The sequence below is a fragment of the Temnothorax americanus genome, unplaced genomic scaffold (assembly GCF_048541705.1).
Source record: "Temnothorax americanus isolate GAGA-0224 unplaced genomic scaffold, ASM4854170v1 Scaffold33, whole genome shotgun sequence".
NCBI lineage: Eukaryota > Metazoa > Arthropoda > Insecta > Hymenoptera > Formicidae > Temnothorax > Temnothorax americanus.
In genome coordinates this window covers 45411-70882 of record NW_027509475.1, presented here as the reverse complement: position 1 = coordinate 70882, position 25472 = coordinate 45411, and the positions used below count along the sequence as shown (strand labels likewise).

Genomic DNA, 25472 nt, shown 5'->3' with positions numbered 1-25472 from the left:
CCTCGTCGAATAAATTAATCACGACGTTAATTGAAGCGATGACTTCGTTTAGACCAACATCAGTCGGCATTACGAATTTCGACGGCATTCGAGCCTTTCGTAATTATTTTATGAACGGACGATACCGACAGTATACAATACCAAAATTATTATTGTACTCAAAAATCGATATTTAAAGACAATTAAATGTTTATTTGCGATGCACGTGCTACACCGTACCTATTCCAGCTAATGCAGCAAAGTATTCTTGGTATGCTTTTTTTGAATTAGAAAAAAGAATCTACGTACTAAAAGGGTAGGAGTGGGCACTTTGTGAAAAGAAAGGACGTGGTGAATGTGATACTGTAAAGATAGACGGCGGGAGAGTCTGTTTGCAGGAGAAAAAAAAGACTGAGCCGCAGGTGTCACTGTATACCATGTAGACATTTTATATTTTCAGCACTCGGCGGTCACGTTATAAATAGGTCACAAGTTATGAGTCCACCATACTGCTTACACACAGTCGCTTCTTTTACAGTATGCATTCTATATAAATGTACTCGTACGGTTATCGTTTGTTTTACAACCTCGATATTTCTACGGGGAATACATAGTAAATGTATATGCGTGTCAATATATTATGTTACATTACGTTACGTTACATTATGTTTACGCCTCTCTATATCGTATGCATATCATACAAATGTGTGGTACATGCACTGGCACTGCTCAATTGTTTAGTTGCATTCTTCGTCGGGATTGCACGCAGGTATATCTTCAAACACGTTCCGGTTATTTGTACAGGCATCTAATTACACGTGAAGAGACGAAACAGCATTGTTTATTTTACTCACGTGCCTTTATCTCCAGCTCTCGATGTTTTATCAAAATATATTCGCGATATAATTAATTATCATATTTAAATCAAAGCGTCGGTGATAATGACAGCACATTACGTAACTACGATATTTTTTTATGTATTTCTTTTATATAAATCAGGAGTCAATTATAACATTAATCGTTCGGGAAATTGTCTACTATTCGCGAAGCACAGAAGGATACTGCGCGTCGATAAAATTGCGGAATGTAGATATTATCTCGGAGAATGAGTTTCAGCGGAATCACGAGAATATCCGGATTGCTGATTGCATAACCGCCGAGATACCAAATAATTAGAGCGACGACGAAATTACACAGCGGGTGCGCTTATATATACATCTTCGTGTACCATCCTCGCTTTACCTGAAACGCAGAAATGTTTCAGTATGCAGAATGTGTACAATAAATTTTCACGTATGTACACGCGCCTGCAATATGTGTTACGCGAAATGTTACATCGCGCAAACGGAATATCGCGTCTGTACGGAATTCATCATGACGAGAAAGACTCCCGACGGAAGTCGCAAACATCGCGCCTCGTTAGGGACACGCGGAGGAGGTTTCGACAAAAAACCGGAACGTGCTTCGGGGGAACGTTCTTTCGCCTGCTACGATGAGCTTAGAGCTCATTACAGGCAGTTGACGATCTGCGCGATCATCACGTTCCCGTCTTAAATGGCCGTTCCGAAACGCGCTAACAGCACTAACAGCAGTGCGTTAGAGAGGCTTTCTTAGCGGACTCTCTTGTTCGTCCCCAATTCAGTTTCCGGAAGCCCATTATACAATCGCGCAAATCGCGAGTGCTACCTGTATTCCGTTTCTGTAAAGATACTTTGGTCCGTATCTTCGTCGCTCATTTAGTGCTTAATGTGTTTTGTTGCGTTTCTGTTTTTTGTTTCTTCTTTATTTAATAGATGAACTCGCAAATGGACAGCCGCAATTAGCGCTAAATGTGCGGTAAGAATGCGAGCGTTCGTAATGATTCGTAACGTATTTTATCGATGACGTGGCTACTTTTTAAGCGATATGTCATTTTGAGTAAAGTTTAGATTACGTATTACCGTGCTGACTTAACGTTACGACGACCGGAAGACGTCTATATTTGCGTCTTTTAAATTTGGTAGATCGTCGCAATGTTAAATTACCATGGTCGTACAATATTTTAATGTACGAGTAAATAAAACTTAGCGACTGTTTAGATTTTAATTTATTTAATTATTTATATACTAATTTTATAATTAGTTTTCTAATTAGCCACGCGATTATAAAAAGAACGATATAATAATACAAGACATTCCGCAAGAATTGTCTCGGCTTTAAAACGATAAGTCGAACGAAATTTTTAAAATTTGTCCTTTGACTTAATTTGTCATTTTTAAATAGATTTCAAAAAAGGAAGATATCTATATGCTTTTAACTGGCAAATTAAGCGCATTTAGATTGAACCTGCCGCTAAGTTTATCATTTATATATACAAATGCGAAATATGATAAAAGATATGATTAGGCATTAGAGTTCGTTAAAGCTGCGTATAAGACTTGCTTGATTACAAGAGGACGAGGGGTGTCGTATATGTATTATAGCGTGACTTATGCTGATTACGATTCAAAGCCGTGATTGGACCCTTGAAGTCTTCGTATAGCGGTTAACATGTGGGCGCGATCGAGTCGCGGATCGGCGAATTTATTTTACATAATACGGCAACGGGGGCAATCCGCGGCTGGAAAGGGCTGGAAATCGCAACGAAGGGATTTTCACGTTTAAGAAAATTACATCGAAATCGCATCGACGTGTGTGGTCGGGTCGACGAGCGCTAACGGTTTACTGTAAGGCGCGTTATCCGATTCTCTATTTTCATCGGACAGCCCGCGCTACCCGTTTCAGACGACTGCATCACGACGGAATAATGAAACGCCCGAAAACAAAATCAATACTGTAACAGCGGTTTATGGCGATCGATACATATCCGCCGCTGTTACGGGATAACAATTGTTACGGTCGTGTATCATTGAAGCTTATTTTACCGATAATTCTTGTTAATAATTCCGTTAATAATTCCGTCCAAGTGAATTTGATTATGATGTCGTAATTATAACATTGATAATACTTGTGCAACACAATGTAAACTGTGGAAAGGCAAATTGAGCGTTTATCGATTACTTAACTACTCTTTTAATATATACGCATTTTATCAGCAGTGAGCGATAATTATTTTCTTTTCGACAAATTCGTGTTATATTCCGAGGATCGAGGATGACTTGTTAAAACGAGCGGCTCGAATTTTCCTCTTCGTTTACTTATACTTTTAGACTTTATTTTCAGGCGGACGATGATAATCCGTCGCGGAAATAATACATATCGTCTTCGAACACGCCTCGATGCGACGAGGGATCATAAGTTTCGACGTCGCTTTCATCTCGTGGCATTTTGATCGATGCGATTTCTTTTTTGAGGAAAATTTATTCGCGGCGCGTATGATACGCATGATGAGCATGAACGAGTGCATTGATTTCCGCTGAAATAGCCATTGAAACAAGCACCGGTTTTGCACAGTGGCGTAACGGGATTAACGCGAATATACGTGCATATATGTCAGTTGCAGTTAAACTCGCGCGAAAAAGCGGGGCTTTAACGGCAATTTTTCGTTTTGACGCACTTGTATACGTTCATCGAGCAATTGTGTACGTTTCGTCACACCGATGCATCGTTTTTTCGCTAAGTTCTTCGGCGACTAAATCTCTACTTTAATGTCTACGAGGAATTAAAATTTGCAACATGATTTTAACATTTATATAAATTTAACGTATAAAATTTAACAAGCGTTTGCAAACATATATTTAACAGCTCTTGTGAATTATTAAAAATAATATAAGCTTTCTCTAAAGGTGAATCGTAAATTTTCAATGACCACTAACGATACGTTTTATATATTACTGTTATAGTACTGCCCTTTAATATATAATTCGATACAGTGTAACACATTAATTTTTCATAAAAATTTTCCTAAGTTCCGCGAACTCATTTGCGCGATTTATGTTCCTGACTTACGCCACTGTCGCGCACGCGAGGCTCGTAAGAGGCTGAGAGAGGACTCTAGATATAACTACGAAATTGGACCAAAGTGACCAACCATAAGTTATTTGTAAGAGCGAAAATGATGTAGAAAAGTACGATCGATGTTTTGCACGAGACGTCTCGTCTCGCTGTCGTCGCGGCGGACGAAAAACGATCTGCGTGACGCCATGCGTGTAAATTCTACGTTAAAGCCTGGACCACAATTCGCGACTTGGCGCGTGCAAATAATCCTAATAGCTAAAAACACGTATACGTATCGCTAAAACACATAACGCAGTGTCCGGCAAAATTCCACCCGTGACAAGTCGACGCCCGAGTGTGATTCGGGGGAACAAATGTCTTCGAATCGAATACCGATACCACAGCGGTAACACGGTCGTTCGGCGGATTATACATTTTGTAGTGGATAAAGTACCATATTAATCGCGTATTGGGTTTCGACCGTTCGCATTGTTAACGCTAATACCGTTTATCGTTTACCGTTTCCGCGCGTTTACCGCTTATTCGTTTCGCGCTTCGAGTACCAACAGTCGAACGGCGCGGCGCGCGTGCGTTTTTAACGGTAATCAGCGTCGAAACGGGTCTGCAATTATCCGTGGAAAATCAGCGGGAGAGAATTGATGAGTCGCGCGCGCATACATTTCGAATTAACCGAAAAATGTCGCGCATATTGATAACGGATATCCCACGTGCCCAATCAAGTACAACGGACCCTGCTGTACCTGGAAAGGGCGTCCAGTATAAAAATAAATAAACTCTACTCTCTATCCTAGGAAATTCAACGACATCTCAACGCAGTACGTCTATTAACATAATTGCTAATCTCGACGATATTATGCCTAAGTGGGGGGGGGGAGGCCGAAGTCGGAGCGAGGACTGTGATCTCAGATCGAGATCTCGATATACGAATGTGTTACACGCGGTTATCACCAAGTCCCGCTGCCGACTCGTCCTCGAGTATAAAGTTACGCCGCATTCGCGCATATCACGACAAAATATCATCTATCGTTCGATATATCGTATGTATATAGATATATATTCTATACGCATCTCGTACAATATTATATAATTAATCAGCTTAGGCATCGTAACAGGTTTGTTCCTACGCGAGGACAAAAACACATAACACGCTGTACGAATGTAGTACCAATGGAATGAACGACAGGTCACTGTCTTTCATTAAGCGTGATTAATCGATTAATACGCTAATTATTTTAGTCGGGAATAAACGGCGATTTTTCCGTCGTATTTTCGGCGAGTTGTTAACACTAGAATGGTAGCCAAATCTTTCTAATGGCATTTAGGAACGATATAAACCGTCCCATATGCGAATTTTTGGCGAAATATTGATAATATGCATGCTGAAACAATTGTTATATCTTATATCTCCGATAACATAATCAAGAGATAGCTCTAAAAATCAAAGTGTCTTCCATTCTAGCGTTATCATTATCGACATTATCACTCGGGTTCACGCACGCACGCACGCACGCACGCAGACATTGCAGGCACGCACATGCATCAATGAGACCGGACGTGAACGGCGTTGATGGTAACCCAGATAGTTAATCGACAACACAGTGGCTCACATATGATACACGCTATGTACAAGACACACTGTACTGATTGATTATCTTTGTAGACAGCCCTAAATTCGCAATTAATCACGATTAAGCAATCAAGAACAGATCGTGGACGGGTCAAAGGTATTCTCACAATACACACTCTTTCTCTCTTTCTCGTTGTAGTTTTTTTTTTCTAATTTACAGACTTCCACATTCGTTGACATTTGTACATTTGTTAGCTAAGAACGCTTATTGGGTTGCACTACATACACACATGAATATGGAAACGAATAATAACGTAAATGATCGATAAATGTATTTTATTTCAATTTTAATACCGTATCGTAACGTATCATATATTATTTAATGTATTTTTTATTATTTTATGCAAAAAACATAAAAGAAACTTTAGATTGCTGATTACATTAATCGACGCATGGTTCACATTTTTGAATATATCTTGCACAAAAAAATAATTATCACTTATTTATTGTTTAAATTAAAGCTTGATATATATTTTATAATTATCAATAAAATTCTCATTTTTTAATGAATTTTCTCATTTTCTAATTGATTCTCTCGGGATCAGGATAACATAAAATGCAGCGGTTTGTGGTGTTGTATAATAGCGTTCTGCGCCGCGATTCATATCTTTTAGTCTTCTCCCTTTTTCTTCTACGACTCCGTTTGCCGCGGCGATAGCGATATCGTAAAGCCGGGAACAACCGCCGAATTTTCGCCAACGAAAATCGATGTGCAATTCACTATCGGTCAGTACGCAGCAAGTTAGCTCGTAATTCAATGAGCTAAGACGGATCTCCGCATCTCCACCGCATATTTTGCATTCAACATGGTTTCCCCCACCGGAGCTTTTGTTTAATACGTGAAACGTAATGCCATAAACTCCGGATATATAATATTGCGAACAGTGCGGGCACGTTTGCTATAAACGCATGGTGAAAATACGATTCGCAATAATAGATATCTCAGAAATTTGAAAAAAAAAGTAAAAAAGAAAAAGAGTAATCTGTAATATTATTTCGGTATTAAATCGAAATTATACATGTGTTTTTTATGATGAATACTCACTGATTCAGATTTAGAGAGTGTCAATCGTTGTAGAAAAACTTTTCAACACAATATGATCATATTCATATATTCATATTCGGAATTGGGTCACTTTTACATTCAAATATTCACATGTTCAAACTTGTCCAGAATTTCCTCAGTCACACGTGAGTTTCATATATATAGGCACGTGTCTCTCTGGTCATCATCTGATTTATATCCGCGCGTAGCTGTCACGTTTGACTGTGACGTATGGTCGTTGTTTTTACGAAACCACCTACGATAGTATCGTATTTTTTACAATATAGGCAAAAACCCAATTTAACTATTACCTGTCACAATTCCATTGTAACCTTTGCGCTATCTGACATGATAAGACAATACATTATTTTATTGTTTTTTTTATCAAAACGAAATTACTTTTTACATAAAGAAAACTAGTGGCAACATAGTGTTCAAACGCATACGATATTTCAAAGTAAGCGAACCATGCTTTCGATATTGAGCGATACAATCTTAATTAGGTTTCATTAAAGAATGAACAGTCGGATAATTATTTTACATTTTCGATATTTCCCATATTACCGTCTTTATTCTATATCTACTTTGCTCGGTAATTTTCTATGTGACAAATAAGGAATAATAAAAGCGTATTCTCGTGTTCCAGCATTCGTTCGATGGAAAATCGAATGGGATTTTCACTCGTTGAAATAATGGTAAACGAATAAACGATGAGTGGAAATATCGTGGAAGGCGCGTTCTCAGCGGAGATTTATTTTACGTTCGTGTGCACGCTTACCAGCTCGGCTACAGCCTTAATTACGACACACTCACCGTATTTATTCAGTATTAAATCAAGTATGGACCCGTTTTCGAACCAGTCGCAAATGCAAACACAAGAACGATGTACCTGAAGCAAAAATTAACGGCCGTTATTGAAACACTTTTCATTCTCATAGATCGCCTATCGTTGCGTTTGGTCAGATTTTTTTTTAACGGAGAAATTACTCTTATTCTCGTACGAGTATATCTATATTTACACGCATAATATGTGTCACACGAGTAAATGCTGCTTTTTCATCTGTTTAAAAAGCATTTACTTGTGTGACCCGGTACAGTGATTATAGGTACATAAAGAACGAATACTCGTGTATGGAATTACGGATTAACGTTCATGGATCAGGCTTGCTCTATTTCTATATAAAAAACTATACAAATTATCCAGCCAAATATAGTCAGATCGCGTTAGAATTGATAACATTCGGCTAAACGAACGTACAAATATCCATATATACGTGCAAAAATATGTGTTTCATCATCTGTCGCGATATTTAGATTTGAGCACATTCGCGCGTTCGCGATGAAATTTTCGTTGACGTTAGGAGTATATTTAATGTCTGATCTTTATATGTCTACAATCACTGCTTTCGGTATCTACGTATAATGCAAAATTAGCCCTCGCGGAGCGCTCTTGCGTTCAACGCTTGGAACGAAGCTTGCTGACGCGCTGATTTAATTGACGCATTGTTCCTTTCCTCTCCTTCTTCTTTCTCGGTCTATTTTTTTTTTCGACATGTTTTGCAGTGAGGCGCGATCGGTCGCGTCGTAATCGCAAAAGGACGACGCCTGGATCGAAGTCCTTTACGCAGGATGCTCGAGACGCGTGCATAACACGCATCACACGGTGTGTCGACAGAATGAGATGTACCATTAGCCTAATTATAAAGCTTCCAAATTTAGAGATGTGCATTTTATCATAAGTTGAAACTTGAAACAGTGTGCTTTGCGCACCGAATATACCGCGATAAGTTTTGTAATTTTGGGAGTGAAATTTTGAATCTCAGAATTAACACACATTCTGCGTTTTAAATATCTTTGTGACTGGAGTATATATAACTGTATATTTATGAACATTTACATTCGATTGGTATTTTTACACGCGCACCACTTTGTTAAATAATTAATAACTCTTATAACATCGGAATTTTCCACGCGTATAGTACCTGCGAACGAAAGGGATCGCAGGGTGAATCGCATTTTTACTCAGAAACCCGCTCACTGACCTACTTTCGCTCAATTTAATCTGCATTCCGATCGTATCCCATCAGTTTTTACATCTTATTTGAAGCAGAAGCTTTCAACTTTGATTCGACTCATTCTGTTATTCTGTTCGTCTATCATTCCTATATGAAATCAGCATGACCAGTATGATCTCTTTCGCTAAATCTTTACGCTTATGCTTTCGTCACCTTCTTTTTTTTATGAGGGATGGTAAAAAAAATATTTTTCAAATAAAAAGTTAATTGTCGGGTCTGGAGAGAAGCGTATTTGAAGCATTGAACCGAGGTACAGTTTCAGCGAGAATATTGGGCGTATCATTAATTGGTTCGTTAATTTCTATCCCGTTAATTGCGCTATTCCTCGAATAATAACGCGAGAATCATATTATTTACATTGTTAGCCCATGTAGAATTCAAAGGGTGAAACGGGAACGGCAACGATCTGAGCATGCTAAGTACAAACCTTTATAAAAAAAAAGTAGTACGCGCGTGCGAGTATCTGTGTATCTGTGCAGTATGTGTGTGTAAATTTATTTGTAACAATTATTTTCTGTAGTCGAAAAGTTACACTGACAAAGGGTATCGATTAGTCGATTGCGTTTAAGATTGATGTACTAATCGATAGTACGCAACTATAGCAGCTCCATGTTTACTTTCTTTTGAGAGTCGATACGATGCTGTTTTTTTTTTTATTCCGACACGTCATAAACATTCGACAGACTATTTGAAATGAGGTTTACAAGAAGCGATTTGAACGAATAGAGAAGTAAGAGGTCACGTTACAAATTTTTCGTACAAAATGCAAAGATTGAACACCCGTCTGTTACTTAAATTATTTATATTTTCTTGAAAAACACACAAGTTGATTTAAAAAGTGACAGTTTTATAATTTGGCTCAGAAAGGGACAAAAATGAAGTAAAAAAGATCGCATGTCTCTTCCTATTTACATTTTCTATTTCATGTCAAAGCATCTTTAATCAGATCCCACTTACCTTCGGCCGACGCTCGATATTATCGAAAACTTTAATACGTTTACGAATTGCGGCTGTGTATTCTCACGAGCATTAAATTCCACGCTTCCTTCTTCGCACGCGAAACTTCGCACGAGTATTATCTTCACGACAGAGAACGTTGAATGACAGGAACAAATAATCTCGATACCACTTCCGTCACTAAGTGAACAGAGGAACTCAGTTGCCGTAGTCGGTTGCCGTAACTATTCTCGCCAGACTTGATTCGATGAAGCATCAGATTTGCGCGTCGTGTCGACCGGCAGGAACACGTCGTCGTCATCGCCACCGCCGCCGCCGCTCGATAAGTCGATACCTGGTTTCGTTCTTCCCCCGTGTGTTGGTTTTTCACTCCGTACGATTCTTCGCTTCTTTCAGATGTTTAAAGTAATAACGCGGAATTCCGCGAAATCGCATGTTCTCGTTTGGGTGAGCCACAACTTTAAACGAGGCATTACGTCGTAAAACTGTAGTCGTAGGATTTCCGCGAGTTTTCCCTCAACTTTCGTATACGGTCTTCAAACAGTCAAACATGGCTCGTCGAGTTTGTTGCACGTCGCGTTTTTTGCGGGGGCGTTTTACGTGGAAATTAACGAAACTCGAGCTCGAAATCTCCAATTGTCGAGAAGTCTTGCAGAATAAATTTATTTAAAAATATTCACTGTATGTTCAAAATTCTCATGGTTATTTATAGCGGAATGAGAATAAGAAATACATTTTTTAGCTCATTTGTATATTTTTCTTGGAAGTTACATAAAAAACAGGGAGAAAATCAATAGGTTGTTGTTGGGTGAATTAAAATAATCGGAAGATCGATGATTACAGATCTGACAATTGTTAACATTGGCAGATATTTCCTGGAGAAAAGAAGACATATTGCTTGGCCATTCTAATTCAATCGAGTTATGTACGTGCTTCGAAATTCAATTTCTGCGTTTAATTGGCGCGCGAAAAGAGAGACGAGTGCTATTTGCGAGAGCGACGCATCGGAGATCCCTGTTTTGATACGAGTGTAGAGGTCTCCGTATCGATTTCTTCGCCAAACCGCAGCCAGGACACGACTTAAATCGATATTAAGTACGACGCTTTAGGGACGAAATTTTTCGAAAAATATTCTCTGTTTCTGCGCGAAGGCATGTTCCAATCCAATATCATTCTTACAAGCATTCCTCGGGTAATCTTCTTTCGACGATGAAAGTTTCATTCTGTTTCCTTTCGCCGCTGCAGATTTTCTTTATCGCGTATATACCGAATCCGGTTGAATCCACCATTAAATTATGTAAGCTTTCCGTCATGCGCATTTTCGTGAGATTGAAAACAACAATAAGAGCTCGACGCCAATATTTCATTTTAATTTACATCTTGAAAGGATCGCGGTTGCTGGAAATCATTCAATTTCGCCGTGCATTTAACGTTATTCAAATATTACCACAGGACTGACTTCTTCTCTCTCACATTATTACGAATTAATTGGAAGAAATGAGTCATGGTTACACGCTTTCGTTCCATTGTGCTCGCTTCATCCGCCGGGAGATAATTCCTTCGCGATCGATTCCGGATTCTCGCTGATATATTTCCGTCATGTGGATATCCCTGCTTTTGCGGAAAATGCAAAGACTCTATCCCAGAATCTTGCACGTGTTGGGAATCGGGACCTCGATTATTCACGAAAGCGATATACCCTCGTCGACCTTCGACGGCGTTTTCCTTTCGCGACCTCGTTATCCGTTTCCCTTCACCGTCCCCTTTTATCCCGCAAATCCTACCCTCGCGGGCAGCAACCTCGTTAGCGCGGGGAAGTTTTCGAGATTACGAGTCGTTCCCGCCAGCAATGCCCCATCTCCGGAGTTCTTCCGCCGTTGGTAGCGAGACATCTCTCTCGTTCCTTCCGTCGCGATATCGTTTATTCATCACAGCTCGATTATATCCGGCGCGCGAAACTGAACTTTGCTGCAATACTTCACCTCCTGCACGATCTTATTGCCACAATTGTTCAGATCAACATCGCTCCGCGTACCATCGTCGTCGTCGTCCTCCTCCTCCTGCAGATCCTCCAGAACCATGCGTCTGTCTAAACTCCAACCAACCCCGCTACCGGCCGCCAACTTCTTTTTCTTCTTCTCACGGATTTTATTCTGGCGAACGGATCGCCGTGGTTATTTGTATCTGAAAGTCGAGCAAAACGGGCGCGCTTTGGAGCGTGAGTATGCTCTTATCGATCGTGGGTTCGTTGCCTTACGTATAAAGTTTATTTTATCTTATTTTACTTGTAATGTGTGCGTGGTTTGAGATAGATCGAATAAAGATGCTGTCAAAATTGTACTGGTTCAGGAAACGTAATTTTGCGTTAGCGAAATTATTGGGGTACCACGATTTCAATAAGTTAAGCATTTGCCATTTGTGTGTGTGTGTGTGTGTGTGTGAGTGTGTGTGTGTGTGTGTGAAATACAAACGACGAAATTGCGGAATGGATATTTTTGCGAAGCCAAGCGTTTTACGCATCTCTTGCAATCGCCACGAATTCTCCAATCATGTCGTTATTACAGTGGGCACGCAACGCGAGCGGCGAGCGATGTTCACATATATCGCCGGACGATAGGAACATGATCGGTGTGCGTTTATATGATCCTCACGTTACACGACCCTTACTACTCAGCTCTCCAAATGTATCAAATGTTGTAACATACGCAGATTGAAACGCGGTGCCGTCGGGACAAAATATTTTTCATTATCTGGTCCTTCGTCGTCGTAAAGCAGTTTTTCATCGTCAATTTTACGAGAATTAGGTCAACATCGCCCCTTATTTTCATTATGAGCAATATTCGTATATTCCAAGAAAAATTCGTACAGCATCTGTGTTACTCTCCCATCATTTTAATTTTGAGAAAAAATAGTTTTTATTGAAATGTATTGTCGCTTGTTATATCTGCAAAGGACAGAAATTTGAAAATATACAAATTACATAAAATAAAAATTTATACACGTATGGACAATATGTTTAATATTTATTAAAATCCATATGTTTAAGTTTAATATTTACACAAACTTACATGTAGATAATCGAAGATGTTTGAATTTTTGTATAAATAATTACTAGATACTTTTTGAAGTTTTATACATGTTTCAAAGATATATATCTCGTTAAAGTAAATCGAGTAACATTGATTTGGTCTATTGCAACTAGTGCAATTGATCTTTTCGTCGTTGGTCCGAAATTGTATGATGGACAAATTGATCATTTCAAGTTCCAAAAATTGACTTACCTTTCTGGTAAAGGGCATTCCAGAATTCTGCAGAAAGCCAGGCCGACTGCCACGATTAATATTACAAATAAAACCGCGTACGCTACGCACAGATGAACTAAAGAAAAAATATAGAGCGTCTTGTGACACCACCTATTGGGCGCGTACAACGAAAGTTCGTATTCTGGCCACATTATATGCAGTATCCAGTAATGTCCTAAAACAAAAAGAGAAAAAAACAATGAACTTAGGAATTAATTATTTGATTTACAGTCTATAAGCGATAAAAGCGTCGCATAGAATGTCGGGGCATCGATGTTATCAAGTTAGAATGTTATCAAGCTGTCAAATTATTTAATTCATGTTATCAAATTATTCAGTTTGCCATACCGAAGGATTTTGTCGAAACATACATAGGAAAATTTTCCTCGTATCCGTTTGTTCACTCGATTTCACCTCGAAAATTGTTCTTGTATTAGGCCTAAAAATTTTCAAAGTAATAACTTTCTATGTTACGTACATATGTTAAGCAGCCTACATTGCAATCTCGTCCTGCATTCCGACCATCGAACTGTCGCGTTTTGCCGTACGAATTGGTGCGCCGCACGAAATACATTATACATATAAATATTGCACGACGGCGCTTAGTCACGAACAGTTAAATTGTCGTGAACCGTGAATTTTTTGTAATCGCGAAATTTTTTCTCGCACACGGATTTACATGCCCATGCTTTCAACGCTCTTTGCCATTTCACGTGAATCTGTATTAGGCATTATTTTTAAGAAAATCTCAAGTATGAAAGTAAAATGGAAAAATATAAGCAATCCATAAATCTAATAGATCATACACGTAGCATAATATTTTATAATATATATCGACAATTTATTTAAAAAAAATGAAGATAACTGTATATGTTGATTAATAACGACGCTATTAAAGCGCACTTTTGCGATACTTTAATATTGATCCATTTATCGCTAAAGATAGGACACGCCGTTAAAACCGTCTATTGCAACGTGCAAATATAAGCAAAGCCTATAGCAACTTGACCGATATTTTCGTCAACATAAAACTTCATAAGAATAACATGGAACGGAAAGTTTCATGCGCAATTAAGACCAATATGCAAGAGAGTTAAATATAATACACGCTGCAATTTATGGAACAATATAATATAATAATATCGCGACGGAATTGTTATCTCATTTTCATCATCTCAGTTATTTCATAGCTATATACACTACGTCATTTAAAACTCTTCAAAATCTTTATTCAGGCCTGCCATACAAGAGATTTCTATTAGGAACCTAAGTTTTATCTCTCTCAGAGAATTTTATTTTAAAAATATAGAATATAGTGCAATAAAATTAAATCATAAAGTACAACGAAATGTGAATGACTAATGAAATAAAAACAGTGGAAAACAAAGAGATAAGTAGAGAATAAAAATTATATAATTAGTTATCAAAAAAATGTTAAGGAATGTATAGGAACTATTTATTTTATTATTTTAAAAACAATAGGAATTATTCATTTTTATCATTATTTATCTGCAATTTGCTCTATCTTGTACGTAACGATTATCTTCTAATATTTAATTACGTTTGCATAAAGTTATTATGTAATCATAAAGCCGAATATAATGAAACTTGTATTTTCGTAATCCGACTCACGCATATACTCGTCGAGTAAATCCTCTGTGGCTTTAACGCTCCGAAAGTTCTGGCGGTGCGAAATATAACACGTCGTGTACAATTTTAGATGAAATTTCTTGCTTACCTAACACGAACCACGCGACCAGGAAGCATGATAAAGCTATGGAGAGTAATTTCATAGGCGAGACGTGTGGTCTGACGGCGGGAACGGACAAGACTTCCGGCCTCCGGGAGCGTAACTGCGAATACAACGCCCAGAACATACGCACAGCGCCCAAAACTCCCCCGATCAGCATGTACACGGGAATATACGGTTCTTTAGGACAATCCTTAATGAACTGCACACCTGCAAAAATAAATTCAAACATTGATTGTTAACATGTTTGCCGTTTGTTGCAACACAAAGGCGAATTTAGAACGAAACAAACAAATGCGAACTAAACACAAAACTATGCTATTCTATTCATTCGTGTTCGGTCTGGATCTGGCTTCAAAAAGTCTGCTGTGCACGTCGAAAATTAATACGCAATATATTCTTTTATATTTTTTTTGAATATAAAATGTAAAATCATCTTTAGTTAAACATATAAGACATATACGGAATAATTTCGATGTCACGTTGCATCGTATAATAAGTGCAAGTTGCAGTAAACTCGATAATTGATTATATGACTTCTGCCTCCGTTGTTTTCTTGCTGCAACTTGCTTCATTAGTAGACGTTTTATGGCGCCGTCTTACTTTTATACCCGTCCTTTTTATATCCATGACCTGAATACTTTATAGTTTGAGTAATAACCAGAAATAATACGGGATATCTACGGGCTCCTCGTCAAAAAGAGAGAGGGAGAGAGAGAGAGAGAGAGAGAGAGAGAGAGAGAGAGAGAGAGAGAGAGAGAGAGAGAGGCGCTTCTTAACCGATATTCTTGCCTATCAATTAAGATCTAGCGTATATCTGGCGCGCATCATTATTATACGCTTTTTGCAACGCCAGCGAGGAATAATTTAGCATTAATTGCTTGTTGCCTGACATTCTGTGTATCACGTTCTGGTTCGACGCTCGACTCAGGATAATATGTGCATACCTCATATTCTCCGCAGCGATACTAGAGAGTAATATGTATCTCGTTATTATGCGCATTTTTTGTGTATGTATAAACTATTTTCTGCTACAGCAGCACAATCCCCGACGGTTTTTTTTTTTAAGAATTTATTTTGTGACCATCGTCCTAAATACTTCGATAATTGCAAAGGTATTGTAATATTTATAAAAAATTAAAAACTCCAAGAAAACATTTTAAATTTCTTATCTTTATTATCTTTGCGCTTTGCAACACTGTAATGAGCGAATCTTGTGAGCTCGAAATAATTGGATAAACTTTTTCGGAAAGCCGGAAATCGTGATATACTGTGTGTGTGTGTGTGTGTGCGCGCGTGCGTGCGTGTGTGTGTGCGTGTGTGTGTGTGCGTGATCGCTTCTTATATTCTTTCTACTAAAAAGATTTCTTCATCGAAATGCGCGATGAAGAAATCTTCTCAGTAGCGTTCTAATTCTAATCGAGAATTCAATATGCTTCGCATTGCTCGAATTAGCTCTCAACTTTAAATGCCTCATTAAATTTTCACAGCACAGTTCCCAATCTATGACTTTAATTCCATTTTTGTATCGTGATTTACGAAAGTTTTAAGTCGTATTCGGAATCGACGATCTGCGGTCACTTTCGCAGCTTACCTATGCCATTATTATCGATTGCACGTTCTTACTAGGTGGATTTTGCCGGGAGGTGAATGCACCAGGTTTACAATAAATCAGGTTGAACGTCCGTGCTCCCTACTGCGCGAGTAACCTGCTCGAGAAATTAAGTATGCTTGCATGCTGCAAGCTCAACACGCTAGCGATTCACGTGTCGTAATCCCGGTAGCATTAATTAGCTCAGAAATTATGTCGTACATTTCGTGGAATTTCAACTGAATTGGCCGGAAGAGGAAATGCGTAATAGGTGCTGCATTTCTGATAGAAACTTATTAAGAGATTTATTATTGCATTAAAGTTTAGTTATATTAAAGTTATATTAAAACTATACACACGAGAATACCATTAAGAATACCATTAGGAACAGACTGGGAAATTTGATTTCGTAAAATGTTAAAAGATTTGTTGGGAGAAGTAAGATTTTATTTACTTTGCCTTGCCGCAAATCTTTTTTCTACCGTCGTAAACATTGATCAAATATTTACATTTCGCTGGTTGAAACTTCATGAGGGAAGGAAACAATGCACCATTTGCATCTTGAATCTTTAGGTGGTCTATAATTTGCATCAGATTTTAAGATAGAATTCTATTTATAATTTTATGTGCCGCATATTTTATGTATATATATTTTATGTATATATTATCTCATTTTTTAAATAGTTTTTTTTTATATAGCACGTAAAATTATAAATAGAATTTGATCCTATGAATTATGAATTAGATACATACTGATTTTAGATCATCTAAAAAATATAGCAGGCTTTATTTTGAATTTTACACCGCGAGCAAATTATAGGAAAAAGGATCTCTCATATTTACCTAAACGATAAATTATTATTTCTGAGTTTATCTCGAAGTTTAATTGCATTTATTTTCTAAAAATATAATTAAAAATATAATTATGTTGTTCTAATATATCATTATATGTTAGACATTTAAAAGAATATACATCAAGTGCAATACCTAATAGCTCCACAAAATTATATTATTGCAAGCAATATGATTACGTGATATAGATTGCGAACTTTAAAAATTGTCAGCTAATAAATCTTCCCCACACTGGAGAGAAATTTCGCCAGTTTATTCGCAAAAAATTTCAAATGTAAATTTATATTATTAACGATAGTGCGAAATATACATACTTCTGCCAGGACGCTGATAAAAGAACCTTATCCGCTATCCTGATTGACGCGTCTTTCACGTGAAATACTCCGGGGAATTATCTCTCGCTATCAGGTTCCGTATTTTTAACTCAAGTTGAACTTGCAGATTAGTTGAAGAGAGAAAAGTGACTAAACACAGCGCGATACTGATGGCAGAGTACTACGTTGAAAATTTTCTTTGATATCTGCAAAATTATCTCCGCCGGGCTATGCGTAAAGCTATTCTCTTAAGAGAGGTTAAAGAGGCAATAAAAGAGTTCTAACTTTCGCGAGAGATATGTAATGGAGAAAAATTTACATCAGAAAAAGCTACAAGATTTTACGTAGATTAGTGAAACACAAAGAAAGTTTAAGAGAACATCTTGTTCAATCACTCGTTCTACATCATTCTTTTAAGTATCAACCGAATATTTTTTTACCGGCACATATTCGTATAATAATCATTAAAAGCAATATCGAGAAAGTATTACATATTAAAAACAAGTATAAGATAAAAAAAATGTTAAGTAATATCTACTTAAAAAAATAACGCTGGCAATTCTTGAATTTTAAAAAGCGCCACATAAAGAGCATGGACAGACTGTGTATAGTTTTCCTCTGTATTAGGTCTCACGAGACCCTGCCGTTATAGTTGTTATGGATATACTGCCAGAGAGAAGTATCGATCGGCTTTTTGTTTCAAAGTGTAAAACGGATTGAACTAACTTTGGTGAGGTCATTTTCGACCCACTTATCCAGCTGATAGTCATTATGTAATATTCATCATGCTATCTGAACATACTTTCTCGTGATTAATACATGGTCGATTACCGGTCGAAGACCTCTCTCGATTCGCGCAACCGAGATTGATCGAAACCATTTCGTTTCTACCCGCATCTGCCCGTGTCTCTTTACTCACCGAAGATGAACATCAAAATAGGCACAGTGGACAAACAGGTCAGACATATGGTGAACGTCATCGTCTTGCTGATAACTCTCAAAGCGCGAAAAACAAAGTCACAGATGCCGTTCGCCTCGAGGTGGGCGTCTTTCAATTGAAACACGACTGAGCCATAGGTCGCCACACCGAGATTTGCAGCCTCCACATCACCCTTTTCAGGTGCCTTCGCGCCGCTGGCGCAAAGCCGGCGCGATTCATCACCTGAAAGCTGAAAGCACACGCGACCAGCTCAAATCAGATTTTCTCCCGTACTCAATGTAATATAATTTTGTGCCGGCAAGTACATTCATTCTGATTAATAGCATATACGTAACATTAGACTTTATTATGGAAAATATTTCACAAAGCTATAAAGCTATAAAAGACACATTCTAATTTTTAATTTATTTTAACTCCCTTTCTCCCCTCCCCTCTCTCCCTCTCTCTCTCTCTCTCTGTTTCTTTCTCTGCATTTTTTACTTCTTGTAATTATATTTCAGTAAAAAACATTAATTTAATTTTGTTTTATTTTATCTTAATTATCTTATGTCGGTTTACGTTGCCGTGTATACCATTTCGTATTTCTGTATTTCGCTGATTATAAAATAATCCAATTAGCGATGAAATAAGAGTACCGTTTTTCCCGGCTTTCAGTAGGAACCCGTATTAACTAACACGTTTGCAATTGCGAAATAAAAATTAACGGCGGTCCGAATTTTAAAAACGATGTATTCAACGATTTTACAAAAAATTCTTTTGAGTAGATTACTTTTTTTCTTAATGAATAAAAATTCAATGCACCGTGCGAAAGGTTTTACGTAGCAATTTAATCACTAGCAAATTAAAGTCGATACTTTTTATATTTTATGAGAAATCCGACTCTACGGTACGCTTTAATTATTGGTTATTTCGGCAATTTTTATCCAGCTGTGCTTCTTCGCAACGCCGCTGCCGCGTAGGTTTGGCGTCAGACTCGAGATCAATTTACATTCCGTTCACTTTCCACACAACGTAGATCCAATAAGCGGTCCTGAAAAGCATGAGCACTGCTTTGCAGATATACGATCTCCTCTCTTTCATTGACTGTCGTCGATTCTCATTCTACGCGCCCGCGCGTTCTACGGAATAAGATTCTTCGAGAAATCCTCGGGTAGCGCGTACACGTCTCGGGTACGTTTTTCGCGCGGATATAACCGCGGAAATAAGCCGCGGATGTGATCTGTGCGACAAAAATTCAAGCTGTCACGAGCAAAGTGTGCCGGCACTCTTCGTGCAGCTTCACACTATAATTCTCGTAGGAAATAATAGCATGCGCTTATAATAATTGTTTTAACAATTTGCAAAATGCTTCAATTTTATCGTATGGATTTGTTCCGTCATCCGTCATTAAAGTTGCGAAGTCAAATCTCGAAAAAAAATTGTCTTCGAATTTTTCTAAGAAAAATATGAAAAAGAACTTAAAATATTGATCAAAGTTTTGAAACATATATCCTATGTATGTATGCTTTACTTTTTATTCTCCTTTTCCCTTTATCAGTTGATCTTATTCTTTATTTTTTACATAACTTTTTTGCTTTGTTTGTTAAGCGTGATTAAACATATTTATATTCGTAGAAAGCTCATTAGAGTTTTCCATCAAAAGGCAATGAGCATGCCACCAGGGATACGGGCGTGGAGGATCTCGCGGTGAAGCTATCGCTTGTATCGTCATTCACTCGACCTCGCCTCGCGCGTGCATTGCAGCAACATATCGTGCCATGCTGCGTCTGCACCAGAAAACCAGTCCGGAGTGCAATTTTAGATCGTTTAAGCTTCTTTTTTAGAGGAAAACTTTCCGTTGATAGGTGCAATATACGGAGGAAATACTTTCTATAGTTCGTGTAATTTAACAAAAAGATAAATGACCAATCTTGGAAAATAAGCCGTATTATCATCACAATCTCTTTGTCATACGAGTATGATTAATATAACATTCTTTCCGGTTAAATAAGATAGACTATTTTCAGGGCGGGTGGTCGTCTGTCTTTTATCATGCTTACTATACGAGCATATTTCTGGCTCATTTCACTTAAAATTGTAAAAAGTCTTACGAACTCGACGGGATGTCCCTGGAGTAATAAGGAAAATTACTTGGAATCATAAGCGACGAAAAAAAAACGGGAAATAACTTGCTTTCGCAAGACTGCACTTGATCGGTTTTTGTCTCGATAAAAATGCGTTTGGCAAAGATCAACTTTTAGAAGATTCCCGCGAGAATCCGAGCCTTAATACATGTGAATCCCAAATCTTTCTGCTGTAAATTTAGATAATTATGCGAATCTTTAGTCCGTATCGTAGTTTAAAGAAAGTCTATATACCCAATAATTTCTGCATCGCCCCCCTCCCGTACTCACGAAATATTAATAAAATAAAATTAATTAATATAATTTGCTTTATATTGTGAGAAGGCATAATATATATATGTATGTTTAGAACAAATATGCATATTCAATATAAATTTTAATACGCATGTACTGTTATTAAAATTTATGCAAATATTTCGATTTTACAAAAAAGTACATAAAATTTTGAAATTTATATTATTATGCAATGTGAAATTTTATGATAATAGGTATTATTTATTAATTGTTACTAATTGCTCTCGCTCAGTGAAAAGTTTAAAATCAGTTACATCAAACTCGCGTGAACTCATTATTCTCAATATCTAAAACAATATTTTGGTCGCAGAAATGATTGTGTAAAAGAAAAAAGTATTATGCACTCGTACCAAACCAGTCCGCGTTCGGAAAAAGTTCCACTTTCTTTTTCCTCTTTGCACAACTCGTGGTTTACGAAAGTTGCCTTGTTAGCGCACTTCCGACGAATAAAAAGAGTGCTCTCGTGCTTTCTGCCTGCAACTGCTTCAGTTCATCGTAATTACTGCAACGGATGATAAATGACAAATTGCAACCTCGAGTTCCCCGCGGTATATATCTGTTGAGTCATAAAGATGGAGAGCGTCCCAGTCGCCCGTTTCCGCTCGGACGAGAAATTCCGGAACACTCGTAACACAACTAGGGCATGCACTGTAACGGCATGGTCGAGAAAAAAATTCCTTGAACGTTGCAAACCGGGATTGCACGACAAGAAAGAGTGAGTGAGAATGAGAGAGAGAGAGAGAGAGAGAGAGAGTGTGTGTGTGTGTGTGTGTGTGTGTGAGAGAGAGAGAGAGAGAGAGAGAGAATCAGTTACCTGCGAAACGGAGCTGCTGGCTCGCCTGGAATCGGCCCAAGCGTTCGTTCCATATCCTAGATTGACCTGTGCTCCACCACTTCCGCCTGATCTGACGCTTCCCGAACTCACTTCTTTTTGACGATAAGGCGAGGAACTTCGGTTTCTCGTGCTCCCTGGACACAAGCGCAAATATTTGAATTTATTCGACTATCTTTCGAAATTTCTGCACGAGAAAGAAGTATCTCGCGCACAATTCTTCGCGCGATATCCCGTGAATATTTATGAAGACACAGAACGAAACAGTTCACGCGGGCGTAAGAATCGCAAAATAGAATCCCGTATTCTTCGAACTTGCTGACATTATGTTTGACAAAAGATATACTTCTACTTTTTCCATCGATTTGCAATTTCTTTTTTACGACTGGGATGTATTCTTAAATTCTATACATACGAATTACAATTAATGTGCGTCAGATTAGCTAAATTCTCTATGAAAATTTTACATGAACTTAACTTGTATGCAGTGGGATATTTTCTAAATAGACTGTATATAGAGTCATAATATCCATTTATTTTTGCGTTTGAATTTTTGGGGATTATTTTATTCTAACTAGTTTCTAGTTTTTGACTCTTTTTGTTTTGCAATTAATGAACACTAGATAACTATACGCAGTTACGAACAATGGTAAACGGCGCGCCAATTAACAGTATTAGTGCGCAATTTAATTTGTATCCTCCATTTGCAGGAAATTCGCTCGTTGTGAAGAGACATCATGCACACTCAGGCGATGAGATATCTTTGTCAACAGCTTCCGTGTAATGCGCGCTGCTTCGCGCGATAAATCCGCGCTTTCAATTTACAGAATACGAATCCCATCTGCTGGGGAGATTTTGATTATTGCGACGTTTCTCGCCGCGAAATTTATCGACTTTGCTCGCCCGCCGGTAGTTCGGTAAACGGGTCAATCTTGTCGCTATCGATCTCCTGGCGATAATCATATGGGCGGTGGGCGCGAATTTGAGCGATAAAACCTTTAAGAAAGCGATTTAATGCGTTGTTGTGTGACACGCGTGTCACATTATTACAATACTTACGAGATCCGAACAATTACAAAATTATAATGAATTATTCATTGTGTATTTGCATTTTTACTGTTTCAGATTATTCAAGGAGAAACTTACGCTTCGAGCAGTTTATCTGGCCGGCTAAGAACACGCACGCAATCCCTTTCGCATCGCAGTCGGGCAAAGTGGGTAAGTATGGGAATATATGTCTCAGACGCATATTTCAATCTCGTGACCGGTGGTGGTTTAGTGTAGCTACTAACGTTAATAAGTATCGTGTGCACGCGCGAGAAAATCAGGCCAATTTGCGCCGACCGAAACGTAACTTTCCCGCGTGACGTTAATTATCGCTCGGGCAAATGTCTCTTACTTGCCTCGCGTTTGATTTTCTTGCCCTCGTGTTGGCGTCGCCCCGAGAATCGCGCGGCAATAAAAAAGCCGTCTTAGCGTGAGGAATTATTAAGTTTCCGTTTCTCGTGAGTTTTATCTTTATTCAGGAATATTAGTAGCGAATTATCACCGCGAGATATATATACTGTGGCGGTCTACGCCACCGAAAAAGCACGTTCGCGCACCTAATTGTGCAGCGCACCGACTTACCGACGCGACGGTAAGTTCGCAGCGACGCCGCTACGCGCCGCAGCAAGAGAGCGGCTAACTCGTGTTTCATTTACAACCAGGCATAGTATAATAGGAGGCTCAGCGGGAGCCCAAAACCAGTTCCTTGGCGCCAGTCGCCGATATCAGTAAACAGAACTCTTCGCGCAAGAAGAGTTCGTAACCCAGCGGCGTTAATCGCCACAACTTCTCGGCGTAAATCGCCTGGAATCCTCGGCGTCAATCGCCGCGAGTCCTCCGGCGTCAATCGCCCAAACGACTCCTAGGCGTTAACCGCCGGCGCCTCGCGCCCACGGCGTCAATCGCCGCGAGTCCTCCGGCGTCAATCGCCCAAACGACTCCTAGGCGTTAAACGCCGGCGCCTCGCGCCCACCAATAGGCGACGACGGCGACAACGACGACACTCGATACCGCCAGACGGCGCTCCGGTCGCCTACGGTATATAAGGAGGCGACGCAGCAAACACAGCTCAGATTCGACCCTGAGAAGGCGCTAGTCGCCTGACAATTATCCACGCGCCAGCACCAGCATCACCACGCCGCGGATAATAAAGGAGCGACCTTCCCCTCCTCCTCCGGAGGACGGAAATAACCCGGCCATACGTCGCAAGACGCGACCAACGCCGCTCCGGGTTACCGCCAGGAAGGGCCGAGACGGCACCTCCACGCGGCCACACCTTGGCGCTAGTCGCCAAAGATACGGCGCTTGGACGCCGTATACCCGCGGTATCCGGCCCGCGAGGTACGTGCCACCGCCGCCGCTTCCAGGGAGCGATCCCTACTCCAGGCTCATCCGCCCGGTTGAGCCAGTACCTCCACCTAGTGTGATCGTCGTACGCCGAAGGCCGGTCGTTTTATCGGACGCGCCGGCCAACACGACGAAACCCGGCAAAAGCGTCAGCCGCCGGACGACCTCGGACCGACCACCGACGCCAGGGGCGTTCCTGGACCTCACCGGCGAAAAAGAGAATTTGCCACCGTCAACGAAGCCATCCCCGTGCACCTGCGGCAGAGGACGACCAGCGCTACGGGACCAGGCCACGCAGACGAGCCCGAAGAAGCTGAGGGACCAGGGGACGCAAGCGAAACACCGGGGCGGCCGATCGACATACAATAATGTATACACAGACACACATACAGATGTATAACCTGTAAATATATGTATATAATGTATATCTGTCTCCTATTGACTACCCTCTTGCGATTCACTATCCTTGGGCCTTTCCTATGCGCACCCTAACCACAAGCGTAAGTAAGTTAAGATATAAGCGCCCATAAATTGGTGACCCCGACGTGATCGCAAAGGTAGTACAATGGCAACGGGAGGCAACGGAAGAATACAGATAACCGAGGAAAGCGTGAGCAAAGTCGCAATACGCATACCTCCGTTTTGGAGTGACGAACCCGAGCTATGGTTCGCACAACTGGAAGGACAATTCGTCCTCAGTGGCGTAACTCAAGATTCTACAAAGTACTCATACGCCATCTCACAACTGGACTCTCGTCAAATAAAAGAGATCAAAGACGTCATCACACAGCCCCCCGAAGCTGACAAATACGGGACTGTCAAGAGAGCTCTTATACAGCGAATGTCTGTTTCCCAAGAGCAGCGTACACGTCAACTCTTGGAGCACGAAGAATTAGGAGATCGCAGACCGACTCAATTCCTGCGACATCTCCGTACACTAGCGGGTGAAAACATACCCGACAGTCTGCTGCGTACTCTCTGGCTCGGAAGACTGCCTACAACAATGCAGACTGTGCTAGCCACTCGAGCCGAAGATCCCCTTAACAGCGTAGCTGAACAGGCCGATCGCATCCACGAAATGACCAACAAGGCCGTTGTAGCAGCCACAGCTACATCAGCAGTCCCGAAAGAATCACTGGAGGCACAAATCCAGGCTTTGACAAAACAAGTCGCTCAGCTCTCCACGCGACTTTCGAGGGATAAATCTCGGCAACGCGGTAACGACAGAAGTCGAAGCCGAAGCCGCAGCCAAAGCCGCAACCGCGGAACGTCCAAGGAAAAGAAGGACGATAAAAACGACAAGCATTGCTATTACCATAACCGATTTGGTGAAAAGGCGAAGAAATGCACGCAGCCGTGCACCTACAAGTCGGAAAAAGACCAGGGCGGTCACTGATGGCGGCCAGTAGACCAGCCCCAAGCCCTCGCCGCCTATTCGTCACATGCAGAGAAACTAAAAAG

General features: G+C 39.7%; 1 protein-coding gene and 1 long non-coding RNA gene across 8 annotated transcripts in view; one reads left to right on the top strand and one right to left on the bottom strand.

Moving 5' to 3' along the window:
* The window catches only part of LOC143901267 (uncharacterized), a 63315-nt gene extending 40139 nt beyond the window's left edge, over positions 1-23176 (top strand). The window contains exon 3 of the long non-coding RNA XR_013258030.1: positions 22743-23176. This is a non-coding gene — a long non-coding RNA (uncharacterized LOC143901267). The remainder of the gene's footprint in view (positions 1-22742) is intronic.
* LOC143901266 (uncharacterized) overlaps positions 405-25472 on the bottom strand; it is a 50829-nt gene continuing 25761 nt past the window's right edge. For 5 of the 7 annotated variants that reach the window (XM_077413406.1, XM_077413403.1, XM_077413402.1 and 2 more), the window contains 5 exons: positions 21600-21754; positions 18348-18597; positions 14660-14881; positions 12901-13096; positions 12062-12563 (listed from right to left, as the gene is read on the bottom strand). In XM_077413406.1, coding sequence (XP_077269532.1) covers positions 12512-12563; positions 12901-13096; positions 14660-14881; positions 18348-18597; positions 21600-21754 — 875 coding nt within the window. In that variant the 3' untranslated portion in view covers positions 12062-12511. Of the gene's footprint in view, positions 11804-12061; positions 12564-12900; positions 13097-14659; positions 14882-18347; positions 18598-21599; positions 21755-25472 lie in introns of those variants that run through there. The other 2 variants (XR_013258029.1, XM_077413407.1) reach the window with 2 other exon arrangements.